The 15,213-nt window shown below is 33.8% G+C and overlaps 1 protein-coding gene across 4 annotated transcripts in view; it reads left to right on the top strand.

Annotated features, from left to right (window-relative positions):
- CCDC102B (coiled-coil domain containing 102B) overlaps positions 1-15,213 on the top strand; it is a 153,897-nt gene that overhangs the window by 16,680 nt on the left and 122,004 nt on the right. For all 4 annotated transcript variants that reach the window (XM_061995784.1, XM_061995781.1, XM_061995782.1 and 1 more), the window contains exons 2-4: positions 8,479-9,101; positions 10,907-11,118; positions 14,654-14,762. In XM_061995784.1, the coding sequence (XP_061851768.1) occupies positions 8,490-9,101; positions 10,907-11,118; positions 14,654-14,762 (933 nt within the window). In that variant the 5' untranslated portion in view covers positions 8,479-8,489. The remainder of the gene's footprint in view (positions 1-8,478; positions 9,102-10,906; positions 11,119-14,653; positions 14,763-15,213) is intronic.

The following is a 15,213-nucleotide window of genomic DNA, read 5'->3' as shown; positions in this document are numbered from 1 at the left end:
AAAAAAAAACCTCCATGTTCTCTCAGTTCTCTAACTTTATCTTGTCTTTCCATCCAATTATTTCTTGTTAATTATACTCACTGAGCTCCACCTACTGCATTAGCTAGTTTGCTGCTGCAAACTCAAGCTAGCAACTTTAAAACTAGCTGCAAAAAGTATTTTTGTCAATTTTCGGACTTGTGAAATTTGTAATGTTTAGAGGACTTTGTCTAAAATTGTTAAAACACAGCTTCCTTCTTTATATATGCCTTAGAAGTTACTCTTGTTCCTCTCTGGATCAGATTTGCAATATTCTATACTTCACTATGAGGTAGTTTGCATACACCAGAGAAGAGAAATAGCTTTGAATTATCACTGTAACCATAAGGATGTTTAAAGATTCAGTATCAACTGATTCAGTATTACAACAGTCTTAACTGTTGTACTGTTAACTGTTAACTTTAACAAAAAGTTAAATTTTGTTTTTGATGATTTTGATGATTTTTTTTTTTTTAAATAAAGACCCATCTTAATCATCCTTCTGGAACTGTGAGATTCTGATAACTTCAGGCACTTTTTTAAGAACACATTTTTAATTTGAAAATCTTTGATTCCTTTCAAAACTAATATTTTAGTCTATTTGTTTTAAAATAGATACAAGCATGTCTTCATATAGAATTCCCATTGTTATTTTTATCAGTGCTGTACAGCTCTGCAGCAATAGAATTGCTCGGCTCAGACATAAATACTAAATTAACCACATAAGAATCATTATTGATGCTACTAGCCTTTTGTTTTAATACTCACAGGAAGCTATTAGTCTTCTAATAAAAAGACAATATTTGTGAAAAATATCTGCTGAAAACTTAAATAGCACATTAAAGTTTTCAATTCTAGATATTATAGATTTTTTATACAAAACATTTTTTGCGCAGTTTGGAAATTACAATGATGTGTAGTAATTCACTTGTTCTTATCACCTTGTTTAGAGACTCATCAACTTGACAGGCAGGGTAACCATAATGGACCAACATGATATATTATAGCTTTCTGCCAAGAAAGGAAGTTTTCAGATAAAAAATAAAACATATTTTCCCACACAAATCTTTTACCCATAGGGGGGCAAGTCTACTTCAGTCATAACTGAAATACATTCTCCTCTTTCAGTTTCATACAATATTTTCGCAAAAGTCAAACATTGTGTTTTAAGTATAGTCTTGTATACACATTTTTGGTATGATATTTTTGGGGTTTTTTTTTCTGTTTATTCACAAACTCTTAATTATTGCTCCCTGGCTAGTGCATATGTAATTCTACTAATCACATACATTGAATGAGGTTTGTGCTACTGTCAAAAAGGACAGTCCTACTTTCCTTCCATCATATGTTTCCATATCATGTTTTGTTAAAACAACTTTTGTGCAGCCACCAATGAAATAGATTAGGGCTCTAAAGAAACTGAAAAATGTCTAGCTAGGAACATCATGTCTATCTAATCTGTGTATTTCACTAATTTTACTGGAAGGAAATACTATGGTCAAGAACATGTAGATGCATGTGTTAAGGAAAGGAGGGGATATCTTTTCAGCAGCAATGGATTTGTGCTGGGTTATGCTGGTCATAAAGGTACAGCAATTGTGCAAGCCAGAAAATCGTATTTTCATTAGTGCCAATGGGAAAATACCCTTTTACTTCAGTTAAACCAGGACTGCATGAAGAAGACGTGAATGTTTCACTATAAAATAAAATGAAAATTCTACAAAATAAAAACAGTAATATGATTAATATTTTTCTTGAGGAAATTATTAAATTAATACAATCAGAATAAGTAATGAATCTTCCTTCTCCCATTCTATAAAATCATGTTCTCTCTTATGTTACCAGTAATGGTAAATTGTAAGATATTTATAGTCAGAATTTTGCTCACTGAACAAAATAAATAATTCTAAAAAAAAATCAAAGAAAAGTTGCATTTTTTACACTTCTACTGTTTTTATTAAGTGATAAAACTTCCAAGATTAACTTCTAAGATGAAAAATCTCATGGATAAAGTAGAGAACTGAAAAGCCTTCAGTGAATCATGGGCTCTAATTACTCTTTGTTCCTTTATTTTTGAGACTTTGACTTCACCAATTTTGTGTTTCAATGCTATTTGATTGTCTCCCTTGCCTCCAAAAAGGACAGAGAGAGACAATCTGACTGTAAGCAAAGAAACCTAGTAAGTTTTTGTGCATATAGCACTGTGAAAAGAGAATATCTGACCAAACAAAATTTGTGTGTTACTACATAGCAAGACAATAATATATTTCAAAGCTCTATTTCCAGCGCAATAATTATAGGTTCTGATTTGAACCCTTCAGTGCTGTCCTTCTGTTGGAAAAGAAAACTATTTGCACACCTAGTAGTAACAACACTTCATTCTTTGGGCATTGCTTTTCAATAATTCTTTCAAATAGTAAATTATGCTTATTTTACAGATGGAGAAATGTAAGCATTTATTAATGATTTACTAGTTGACTTTTGCTAATGAGGAGACCAAAGTGTTGCATTTAGTGTTGGATAAATTTTGTAAGAGATTAATACCCCTTGCATTCCAGCCAGTCCTTAGAGATTAGAACAGCTAGGGGCAGCTGGAATTCTCTCTTAATAGGTAAGCCAATTATTGCCATGACTATAGGCCCTACACCAGATTCTCAAACAGCCTATCTATTGTAGGTCTGTCTGCATTCAAACAAAACATTTGAGTGCATGAATAGTATGGTTTATTAATATAGAACATGTACAGATTCTTTGAGATTGTTGGGTGATAAATGCACTAAGGTGCAAGTTAGCTATAGCTCTTCAAATACAATTACCATTATAGACTCAATCTCCCACGGAAATGCTTGGCTTAGCTAAGGTCACGAATCTTACCAAAAGTCTTCTCTTCTGGGTAGAAGAAGGAGACCAAAACTGCTGATCTGTCTTCAAAACTTGGAGTCAAACTCTTGTCCTCAAATTAGGTACACAATCAGGGTAATTTTTATACCTTGTTATCTACTATTGGGTAAAGAGCATGTGTGTGACTGTGGTCATTCCTTGCAGCATTGTCAAAAAGTATCCCTTTGGCAGCAGTTGCTCAAAATACCTCTTGTTTTTTTGCACAAAAATCTTTTTTAATAACTTCTCTGAAGAAGAACAGAATAGAAGAAGGAGATTGCATGGCCTCCACCTCGCTTCACTTTCTTCCCCAGTGCCATGACAACACAGATCACCAGATCTTTGTCTCGTCTCCATGTTTGTTCTGGGCACCACATTTTTATCAGCAATACTGATTCGTATGGTTTTCCCACTGTTATGTGCTTCCAACACAAAGATAAGGCCTATTTTTGTAGTCATCAACTTACTGTAGCTACTTCCTCAATGTTTAATGCTAGTCATGCTCAGGTATCAATTAAATGATATATTTTACTAGCATAAATACAATATATCTGCTGGAGTTTGTCCTCAGTAAGTTATGCTAGCTGCTGAACATAAGAATTGCTCAGTGCTGCAGTTCTACCTGCTTTCCTCTGGGGAATTTTGTGTTTTGGTGGTTTTTGTTGTTAGTTTTTTGTTTGGTTTGTTTCTTTTTCCTCTTTTTTTTTTTTTTCATAAGAGTTTATCCTATAAGCTTACAAGAAAATTCTTCAGTTTAGTCAACCTGTTTATTTCATTTACTCTTTAAGAAGTAATAATAAAAATTAGAGGGATGACTCTATGAAGCCAAAAATTATTTTACAGGTTTTTGTCATTTTTGCATTTTGTTGAGGTTTTCTTCTTTCCAAATTAAGCAATTGTATTAAAAATCTTTACTGAGGACCTTACTTGAAGATTAAAGAACAAATACTTCTTCAATACTAGAAAAAAAAATCTCATTTTACTATCTTCTAGTTAAAAAAATCCTCTTTAAACTTCGAATAATTTTAATCTAGAAGTCTGTGGAGAAATAAAAACCTTGGACAAGCATCATGTGTTTTATTAGGTGACATCTGGAGTGCTTTGTTGAAACAGATATGTCTGATCTTCATATCAGCAATGTCAACCTTGCTTATCTCAAAGAAATGGTGAGCAAAGAAGCTTAACATGCTTGTGAAAGTTGAGAAACCCATTACAGATAAGGAATGTCATCGTATTTTCTAGTCTACTCCCCATTTTGTTTTAGTTGGATCTTTTGGGGTTTATAAATGAATTCATCAATAGGTCTTAGTTATATACTTGTATCCATTCTGTGGGGAAGTCTTTACATCATATTTATCTTCATGTAATAAACAATATGAAGAAATGTAGCTCATTCAAAATGGGGTAACGGTTAATTTTTTTTCTTCCCCTCCTTAAAAGTTAAGCACACTTAAAGCTGAATATGCAGATTTTTAAGACACTTTCTGTATAATGTATAATTTTACCTCTTTTCTTGTTTGTGGTACTGAGCTACATAATCTTTAGATTTTTTTTTGTATTTTAGATATGAGAAGAAAAATTACACATTTTTAAGGATAAAAAAGAATAGGAGTTAAAGTAGTTTTCATGAGGGACACCACTATCAATGTGCTCCAGAGCTGGAACTACGTAGACAATATAAGTACTATGGCTGCTCAATTCCAGGAGGAAAAGTATAAACCTTGTTAATAATATTTAAGTATGCTTTAATTTGTAGTAAAAATTTCTATATTGTAATTCAATAAATCAAGTTATTGAAAGATCTAGAGTATTATTTCACAGTATAATTTTCACAAAATATTAATTTCAAAATTCAAATTTGTGTGGGATTTACTGTTTTAAAACTGCAGCTGAGGTCACTAGGAATGTAAGGTTTATCATGTGGGAAAATAACTGTAGAACTATCAACATTTATAGTACCTTTTCATTTATCCAACAGAAATTTGTATTATTCTATGTCTTTATCCTGGGGTAGCTTGCCATTTAAATGCATTGTGTTGAGATTTGCATTTTTTAAGAAAAAATGGTAAGATATCATTATACATTTTACAATCTTACAGGGAATTTCTAAAAAACTGGTTTGATGAGATATTCTGAGAAGCAGATAGGGAAGTTAAGACACATATCATAGAATCATTAACACCTTGGATTGAGGTAGCATGATTATTTTCTGGAGGAGGAGTGATCTATTTTAATTCTCTTTTTAAAATTTATTTTAGGTACAAATTTAGCATCATCTATCCATAATAAAAAGTGCAAGTAAAATTCAGCATATCATAAAACTACTTGAAGGCTAGGAGCCTACTAGGCTACTGTACAAGCCTACTTTAAATATTTCAGCTTTAAGTTAAATCTGACTAGCAGTGTCCCAGCCTCAAAATCACTAGAGTAAACAGTGGAGAGGGTCCAAGAATTCATGACCAGTGAATCATAAAATCATAGAATGGCAGGGGTTGGAAGGGACCTTTAGAGATCATCAAGTCCAACCCCCCTGCTAAAGCAGATTGACCTAGATCAGGATTTTTGGCAGTAGTTTGCAGTTAGATTGCCTCAAACCATTAACAAAATTACAGCAACAGGCTATCCTGGTTCATGAAGATTTCCTGTTCTTCTTGAGTATTTTGAAGTTTCAGCTAAAGGAAACTATTTCTATTCTTAGTTCTCTAACTTTCAAGATTTGTAAACTGTTGTTGTGGTTTTGACCAGCCAGCAACAAAGCACCATGACAGTCTCTTGCTTACTGCCTTCCATCCACCCCCACCCTTGTTAGGATGGCAGAGGCCCCAGAGAGATGGGACAAAAAATTATAACCAAGGTTGTTGTGTATTGAGACAAAGGCTGGGAGGGTTCACTGCCAATTATGGTTCACCAGGCAAAACAGACTCCACTGCTTGACTTAGAGAGGAAAGTAAGGAAAGTTTATTCTACTATCTACAAGAAACAGAACAGAAGAAAAAGCAAAAAGGGAGTAGGATGATGAGAAAATTACAACCAGCACTTTAAAATCTCCCTTGCACATCCCTCTCTTCTTCCCGGGCCCAGCTCACTGCTCCCGATATCTCTGCTTCCTCTCCCCTCAATGGCTTGGGGGGTTAGGGAATGGAGAATGTGGTCAGTCTCTCACATATGGCCTTTGACACTTCTCAGAGGAGGACGACTCCTGGCATTCTTCCCCTGCTCCAATACAGGGTCACTCTCATGGGACACAATCCTCAATGAACTTCTCTGATGTGGGTTCTTCCCAGCATCTTCTGCAGATACAAGGTCCCTCTCAAGAGACACAGCCTCTTTTGGGTGTAATTTTAATGAGCTTTCTCTGGTGTGGGTTCTTCCTCACAGTTACAACTTCTGTGAATATGTCCCTCACATGAGACAGCCTACTATAGGCATAGTCACTGCCCCTGGCACGGGGTCTTTAATGAAGTGAGTCTCTGCCCCTGATGCAGAGTCTTTAACAGAATGCAAGCCACTGCTTCAACCAATCCTCTCTGTGGAATGCAGGGGAGTCTCTGCTCCAGCACACCTCCTCCTCTCTTTCCTCACTGACCTTGGAGTCCGCATGGATGCTTTTCTGTCTTCTCCAACTCCTTGTACCACCACTAGAAAAAAAAAAGGCAGAAGGAAGAAATAGGAAAAATCCTCCTCTTCAAACTTCTTCTTCTTAAAAAGTGATCATGGACCCGTCTAATTGACTCAGCCCCAGAAATGGGTCTGGCTCAGTGCTAGGGAGAGTTTCAAGCAACTTCTTACAGGAGCCATCTTTACAGCCCCTTCCCCCTTACCAGAAACAGCTTCATGTCAAACCATGACAACTGTACACTTCCCAAGTTCTGCCTTCTTTCAGTGAATATGCAAAGCTGCTAGCAAAATCTATTAAAAAGCCCTACTGATTATGAACAGAGATGAATGTCTCTGCATACATCTCCCAATTTGGAACAGAAACAGAAAATATAAGAAACAGTTGTTGTACTATATTAAAAAAAAAAAAAAAAAAAAAGTTAAAACATTTCATTAGATACTTACAGTTTACTGTGGTTTTGTTTTTAATGGATTCTTTTGAAAACAAAGGCATTATCACAAACCAAAAGTTAAATTAACAACTTAATGGAAGGGTTTAGTTATTTTGTCTTAGCTGGTTGTCACACTAAATCATGGGTGACATCAATGAAACTTATTCAAATTAAATTTCTAGAAGTAGGTCTGGTAACAACAAAAAGACTCAACCTTGATTAAGCTTTGGCAGCAGCTATGTTACATCTGTGTAGTGATGTTGTGAGAGTTAGTGGTGGTATACTAGACAGTGATAATGAAGGGAGTTTGGAGTCCTTTACTATCTTTTCCTTCTTTTATATCCATACTTTACTACAACAGTTCTCCAGAAGTTTCTAACAAATGGCAAATTCTGTGCTGCAAAACACAGAAAAGTTTAAAACAGCTGGGAAGTGGACAAAAACCTGCAAAAACTTCTAATTTAGCTAGCTATGTTTGATTTCAGCTGAATATAATGCCAAGATTATCTACTCTTCAGTATTTTGTTTGCTGCATTGGTGTTCTACATTTCAAATATGGGCACTAACACTAATTACTGTAGCATATAATTTTTTTTAATAGGTGATGTTGGAATATAAGAGAACTTTCCTTATTTTAAACAACTTGGTCTTCTATTTATATAGCAAGATTTTTAGTTTTAGTTTTGTTTTGTTGGGTTATTTTTTGTTTTGTTTGGGTTTTTTGACAACTAAGACTTAAAAATAAGGAAGTATAAAGGACTAGTTTATACAGATTGTCCACAACAACATTTTCTCAGGGTCAGGATGGGAAAGCAATTACTGAGATGTTATTTTTCCTCTGGCCCAAATGAGTAATAGCAGATAAATAATGAAAAGGAATGTAGCAAGATTTACTAGCAGTCATAACATCATGAAGTAAGCTCTATGGTACAGTAAGATAGTGCTACATTTTCAAGAATAAGAATATACTTCCTGGCCAGTTTCTGGAATGCAGACAGAAAAATAAAGCTTCCTATAAAAATGCTTCGTTTTTCTCATGAAACAAAATCCATAGGTCAGGGACTTGATTTTTTTTTTTCTTCAGTATACAAATTATAAGGAATATTTTTCCTAATATGAAGTTCCACAGTTTCAGAAAGAAGGGAAATGAATCTGTAATTATAGTTCTAGATAAATACTTTCGTCTTACCAGACATTTAAAATACATATTGATTCAATTTATCTTGACTTTAAGGAGGAAAGCTTTGCCTTCTTTCTCTAGATTCAAAAATTATTGAGAGTACTATGATTATTTAATGACACTTCCTTTGCTAACTATTCCCTGCAACATACTAAGCATGTCTGTTTATGATGTATTCAAAAAGTATTACATAAAACATATTTTAATATCAATTTATTGTTGATAAATCATCAACAATATCATCTGCATGATTAAAATTCCCATTATTAAAGCAGTAAAATAAACTGTTTGAGTAATTCATACAATTTAAATGAGGGAAGCTAAATTATTGTCTGTCTTTATCTTTTTTAGGAGTGAATTAGATGGCAAATCAAAACATGAATCTAGACTCTGTTAAAAAACTAATGGAAGAAGATATGCAGGTTTTTGAAACTCAACCAAGACAATCTCATAAATTACCTGGAGATTGCCAACCAGGTGGCCCTCTGTGTGATTCAAATCTGCCATCTCAAAGTTTCTTCCCATATTCACTTCATTATGCACATATGCATACTAACTACAGCAGTGATTGGGAAATTTTTGAAGCAGTAAAAATTCAGGAACTGGAAGAAGTCAAAGCCAGAGCTGCCCAAATGGAGAAGACCATGCGCTGGTGGTCAGATTGTACTGCTAACTGGAGGGAGAAATGGAGCAAAGTTAGAGGAGAAAGAAACAAAGCTCAAGAAGAAACAAGGAAACTGAGAATCAAATTAGACAGTACCGTAAAAGAACTCGGTATGCTAAAAAAAATAAATCAAGATTTAGTAAGTGAGAGGGGAAAACTGGAGAATGTAACTGCTTGGAAAACAGAGTTCAGTTGCTCAGAAATATCTCATGTTAAAAAAGACCTGAACAAGTTAGCCTTTCTGAAGCAAGAACCTGTAAAAGAAGTGAACAAACCCAACGAGATTCCTGAGACAGAAGACACAAGGAAGGTAAAGAAGAGGGACATTTTTTTAGTTTATTAAGTGAGAAATTTTAAATCTATACCTGGAAATGGTTTTTTTTCAAGGATTTTGACCAAAATACTACCAGATCCACTAAACAGCAAACCCACTTTCCCCCCGTATTATATTACTAGTATAAAGAAATACAGAAAACAATTCACACACTTTGACTATAGCCAAACATTCAAGTAACAGAGTCAGAATTTTATGTCAAGTAACTTAGAATACTATTCTGACTCTCTCTGTTTTTTAACTGAAGAGATAACCTCGGTTATTTAAATTATCCATGGTTTGTGTAATTTTTTTTTTTTTTTTAAAAATCCCTGTAACTCTTGGCTTTTAAAATAAAACCATTTAATTTTCCCTGAATGTAAATTCTAAAATGTGGGCAGAAGTGAGGCAAATCCTTCAGCAAATCTTTTTTGATTGCTAAGGACAGTAACTAAGTTGTTACACAGAATTAAACAATCAAGTATGGATGTGATTTAATACACCTCCTAGTTCTACAGAAAAGAACCTGTTATATTAATAAAATTGGAACTATTTGTTCATGTTTTACCAGTTTTAACTCTCTACTTTGACACATACAATATAGTCTTCAGAGACAGCAACATATAGAAACTATACTTTCTATTTATCTGATAGATAAGAATCATTGTAGATGTAGGAGTTTTTTTTCTCATTCATAGGATGTAGGAAATTTTTTGCTTCAGTTCAATGGAAATTGTCAGGTTTTTAGGTCTGAATGTGTTATGTTCAGAATTTTTACACACTCTATACCACACATAAATTACATTATATTCATTTGAATTCTGAAAAAAAATCATCTTAGCATTAGCATTGCAAATAAATATGGCTAAAAAAGTTCATGCCTTTCATATTTTTAGATAGACAAATGGACCAATTGAACGAAATGACACAAAATATATTTTAACCATTTCACTTTCTCCTTAGTATAAAGTAGTGCACTACTTGAAAGCTGAAACTTTATATGTGAATGGAAAACAGTCTTTTCAGAACCTTCTAGTATTCTCTGATGTATGTTTCAGGCATTCTTCTAAAAACACAAAATAACAGAGTGATATGAAATAAGACCACTGGTTATCTGCTAAAATGAGATTAGCTTTTAAATACAATTCATCAGAAGTGATAAAAATGAGTAAGTTTCTAAAGGAAACTATTGTTCATAAGAAATACTCAGACTTCCTAATAATTATATATATTAGTTCTTAAATTTTTTTTTTTCTAGCTATTACTAGTTTTCTTATATTCTGTATTTAAAACATGTATCTTCAAAAAAAATTATAGTGGATTTAGTTTATGAATGGGATTCGAATTGGTACCTTTTGCAATTAACTTTGATCCTTATACAAAACCTGTATAAGACTATCACTTCAACATGCTTTACATTAATGTAGAATTTCTCAATATATTATTTCTATGCATAAATTGCATTCCTGGTTTTATTAGTTCCACAGTCTTCTCTTCACCACAGTTACAGACAACTAATGATTATTGTAATCTATTTATCTACTAGAGACATACTAGAAATATTTTGAATAGGGAGCTGGTCATAACAGAAAACTTGTCATAAAATGACAGTGTTCAAAACAAAATTACATTTTTCACACATTCTGTCCATATATAGTGCCACTGTACAAGATGTTGTTAATTCCCTTTTTTGTCCTACATAAGTTAAATGTCAGAAGAACCTTGGTAGGCCCTATAGAAGTTCTGTTAGACTTTTTCCTTCATTTATGTTTTTATCCCATGTCCTATTTTTATTATCTCAGGAAGCAGAGGTAATTGAATACCAAAGCAATCACAATAAAAAAATCATTCCAAAGCCTCGTAATTCTGTTCCCAATGGAGTTCCCGGCATATATTTGGAGGAATCTAAAATTTTGGACAATACAGCTAAGACAACAGAGAATGACTTCATACATCTTTCCGTCTTGCATTTGCATTTGGCCGAAATGCAGAAAATCCTACAGAAGGAAAGAGAGTAAGTGCAAAATATATCCTACTTGCGAAAACATATGTTCAAAATAAAGGTTTTCAAGACGTTTTTAAAAATAGATATAGTAGTATTTGCTTTTATAGCTCATATGTTCCCATTTCTAAGTTTTATTAATTGCTATTTACAATATTTCGATAATAATTTAGCCATAAAATTTGCATAATGTGTTTATTGTTTTCCTTGGCTTATCTGCCATTTAAGTGCTCTGTAGAGAGATGTTAAGAATGTGCAGTTAATTAAAAAAGTTATATGTACTAGCGATTTGGTATCAATGGAATGGTATCTAATACTTGTTATACTCAGTTATTGGAGTGTTTTGTGCATAATAGAAATTTCCATGTACCCTACATCAGACTTTGAGAGTCCACTGCAGAATGACTAAGGGTTTTTTAAATTAAAAGTGCAGATAACAGAGACACAGTAACACACTTATTGGACACTTATTTTGTCATATCAAATGACTTTGCATAACTACTAAATATACATTTTGATGACTTAAAAGAAGTCACATGTTGATTACACACTGTATGCTAGCATGTGAGTCTCTGTGTTGGAAGGAATTCCTTGATATTTCATATAGATAATCGGTATTGAGCAATACTGAATATTGAAATAAAGGCTTTTCAAGGAAACGTGATATGATGATGTATGACAGAAGTAGTAGGAGGCTTCAGGCACTATGTGACAGTAACTTCAAAATAACCGAAGTTAATCAGAAAATGAAAAGGAAGAGTTCCTGTCTATTGCAAATGTGTTCAACAGTTTCAGTTTAGAGACTGTAATTGTAAGCTATGATGAAGAATTTCTTTCCTGTCAGTTTGTTTCACAGTTCTACTGTAGATAGTACAAGTTTGACTAATTGGAAAAAAAAATCCTTTACATTTCTGACTAGTATTTACTGTGTTCTGTTATGTGAATTAGATAGCTGTAGAAAACATCAGTAATTCTTTATATGAATCGTATTGCATCATTTGACCATAAGTATGTTCTGTGTCATTAAAAAGCATTTAGGTTTTTGTGGAGGCAAAAATCCCAGAATGATGAAAATTTCCGGCTTGTCATGCTATTTGTACATGTTAAGAGACTGATGCCTCAATATCTATTTTCCTCTGAAATATTTAGAGCCCTAAGTACTTCATTTTTCAAGAGCAGGCACAGTATATGTGCATATATAAAACTTTCAGAAAGAGGGTAATTTTTCAACTCATTGTTTAAACACTTCTTAGGAAAAAAAACCCAAACAAACAACCTGACTCATCCTCCTGGATTTAGTTTGATTTTTCACATGCATCTCAAGCCAATTTGTAACTGTACTTTAGAGAGAGATTTTGTAAATGGTATATGGTAGTAAATTTACTAGCACATGGTAAGAAGTGGGGCACGTCCATGCTTTGCAACATATGGCAGTGCCAACCTCAGAAAGCAAATGCTCACAGGCCAACGATTTCCACATAACAGAAAGTATTGGTGTAACAACTCCCTCTCAAGGACATTTTACGCAACATTTCCCATGTGCAAAGATGTTCCGTAAGCAGAATAGATGCAACTTCAAAGTATGAAGCAATTATTTTTGGCAAAGCACACAATAAATAGCTAGAAATAATGTTACTAGGATAACCATTAACATAGTCACCAGTCACTTGAGATACTCTATGAGTCTTTGTTGGGCAGGCTGCCATTTGCCAGCTCAGAAAGGGTTGGTCTCCACTGCTTAGTGGAATCAGCTGATTTTGCTGAGTTTTTATATTCAGATTTCCAGTTTTTCGTCCTAGTTTTTATGTTTGTTCATGTCAGTGTTTTGCTCCCGAGTCCTGAAGCTGCAATAATGACTATCTCAACAATCTCATCCCTGTTAGCATTTTTAATTTTTTTATCTTACATGTCTCTAGTTTAAGTACTTTCTCACAGCTTCTTCTTCACATCTTTGCAATTTTCTCAGTAAACTTGAGCCAAGGACAGACAGCTGTGCTACATCAAAAGCAAGCTTGGATCACAGACAGCTTGTACCCCAAGGCCAAAAGGTTACTTTGTCAGTCAGTATCATCTTACTTATACAGCATAGGACATTTCATCAGTTTTCTGGTTTACTTGCAGTACTGCTGAACTGCAGCCGCATTCTGTCCAGAGTCAAGTTAGTTCATGCAGATCCAGTGTTTAGACTTGTCCCTAGTTACCTGACTAATCTTTCCTTAAATGTTTTGCTCCTTCACTCTGAGAAGACCTATGTTTCTTACATGGTCTTTAAATGTATCTTCAGTAGTGTTGAAATAACCTTAAGCAATGGATCAGGCTCTGCAAAGTAGGACAAGAAAGGAGCTCTAAACCCTCCCCCAATTTCAGGTCCCATTGACATGAATTAAAGACCGCATAAATTATTCATCACTTGAAAAAATTATTTGGCAAAAACCACTATCTTTAGTCATATAATTTAAATTTAGTCTCCTAATTTAAAAATCTTAATTTGTTCCATTTTTAGCTGAAAAAGTTTTTTTGGTCTAAAACCAAAAGCCCGCCAACTACACTGGTAGTCGATAATATCAATAGCTTAGGGCTGGATGGGTAGTCTTTCACTTTTAATTACATTCCAGATTCTATGTTATGTAAAATTACAAAATTATGTGCATACTTTACAGAAATATGAAATAAAATTTTGAATTTAATAAAATTAAATAATGAAAAGCTATATTTTGTGTTCAAAACTTGGCTAATAGCATTTCTTGTGAACACAGAGAAGAGTTTTTAATTGGTCTCAAAGACATGAACTTCTGTAATACCTCTACTGCTTCAGATTTCTTTCATTATTTCCTGAAAGACTGAAATTAATTTAATTGGCTAGAAGCTGGGTAAACATAAAAGTTCATTGTTTCAGTAATACAGTACCTTTCTCCAAGGAATCATTCATTCTTTGTGAACTGTGTATCCTAGAAAACTTTCTGAATGGAGTAACACTTTATCCTTAAATAACACTCCAGAGGCAAACAATTAACAAGGAGGTACTACCTCTGAGATAAGTAATCCATTTTACTAAAATTCTTGTAGCATTTTAAATGAAAAATACATTTTAAAATATAAATATTTTAATACATTTTAACATCTAAAGTAGATCATCTTTAGTTTCAAAACTGACTACATACTGTACATATTCTCTCGTATATATGTGTTGAAGGTAATCTTCTATCTGTACCCAAATAAAAGTGATACAATACCTTTTCTCTGAGGATCTTCACTAACTCATCATATATTTGATGAATTACTAACTGAAATCTGTTTCAAATTTTTTTATCATCAAATTTGTTTACTTTAAAAATTCAGTTCTACACTACTGAATTTCTTTTTTTTTTACAGTTATTATTTTTTGGTAATCTCTTGGAATAATTGTGATAATATCATTTTTTAATAAAAATGTATACAGTTGACAATGACAGAAATACATAACTAAAGTGATGAAGAGGAAATTCAAATTTTTGTGTTGTCAGCTTCAAAATATGTACTGATGACTTTTAATTTTTTTTTTTTTCAGAATGAATGCATTTCTGGAAAAAGAAATGGAAAAGATAGAAAATGAATTGTTTATTTGGAAATGGAAATATGAAGAACTGAGACAAATCAAGTTGGAAAGCCTGAAACAGGTACGTTAGCGGTACATTGTTATCACACAGAGTAAGAAACAAAATTGAGACTTCTGTTTTCCTGTGTTGTAACTAAGAGCAAAATCATATCTAGGGTTTATGAACATGATAAATCAATGATTTATCAACTATTTATGCCCATAGTCCGAATGGGAGGAACCTGCTGAGGGTGTGGCACAGCTACCATGTGGTGCCATGGTAGGACTGTTGCTGGGGCACTGCAGGGGTGTCACTAGGGTGACATCAGTCTCACAAGGAGGAACCAACTGGGGCCAGGTGTTGCTGCTGTTCTCCCGATTGTGGTGAGGATGGTGGTCTTATGTACAGCAAGCCATGGTCAGAGTCCAGCTGAGTTTGTGTTCAGGCAGAGGGGGCCCATGTGGGGCAAGGGGATATGTGCAGAAACCCTACCATCATGAAGATGTTGCCCCTGGGCTACTGACTGGGCATG

This window comes from Colius striatus, chromosome 4 (genome assembly GCF_028858725.1).
Source record: "Colius striatus isolate bColStr4 chromosome 4, bColStr4.1.hap1, whole genome shotgun sequence".
Classification (NCBI taxonomy): Eukaryota; Metazoa; Chordata; class Aves; order Coliiformes; family Coliidae; genus Colius; species Colius striatus.
This window is presented reverse-complemented; position numbering and strand designations above follow the sequence as displayed.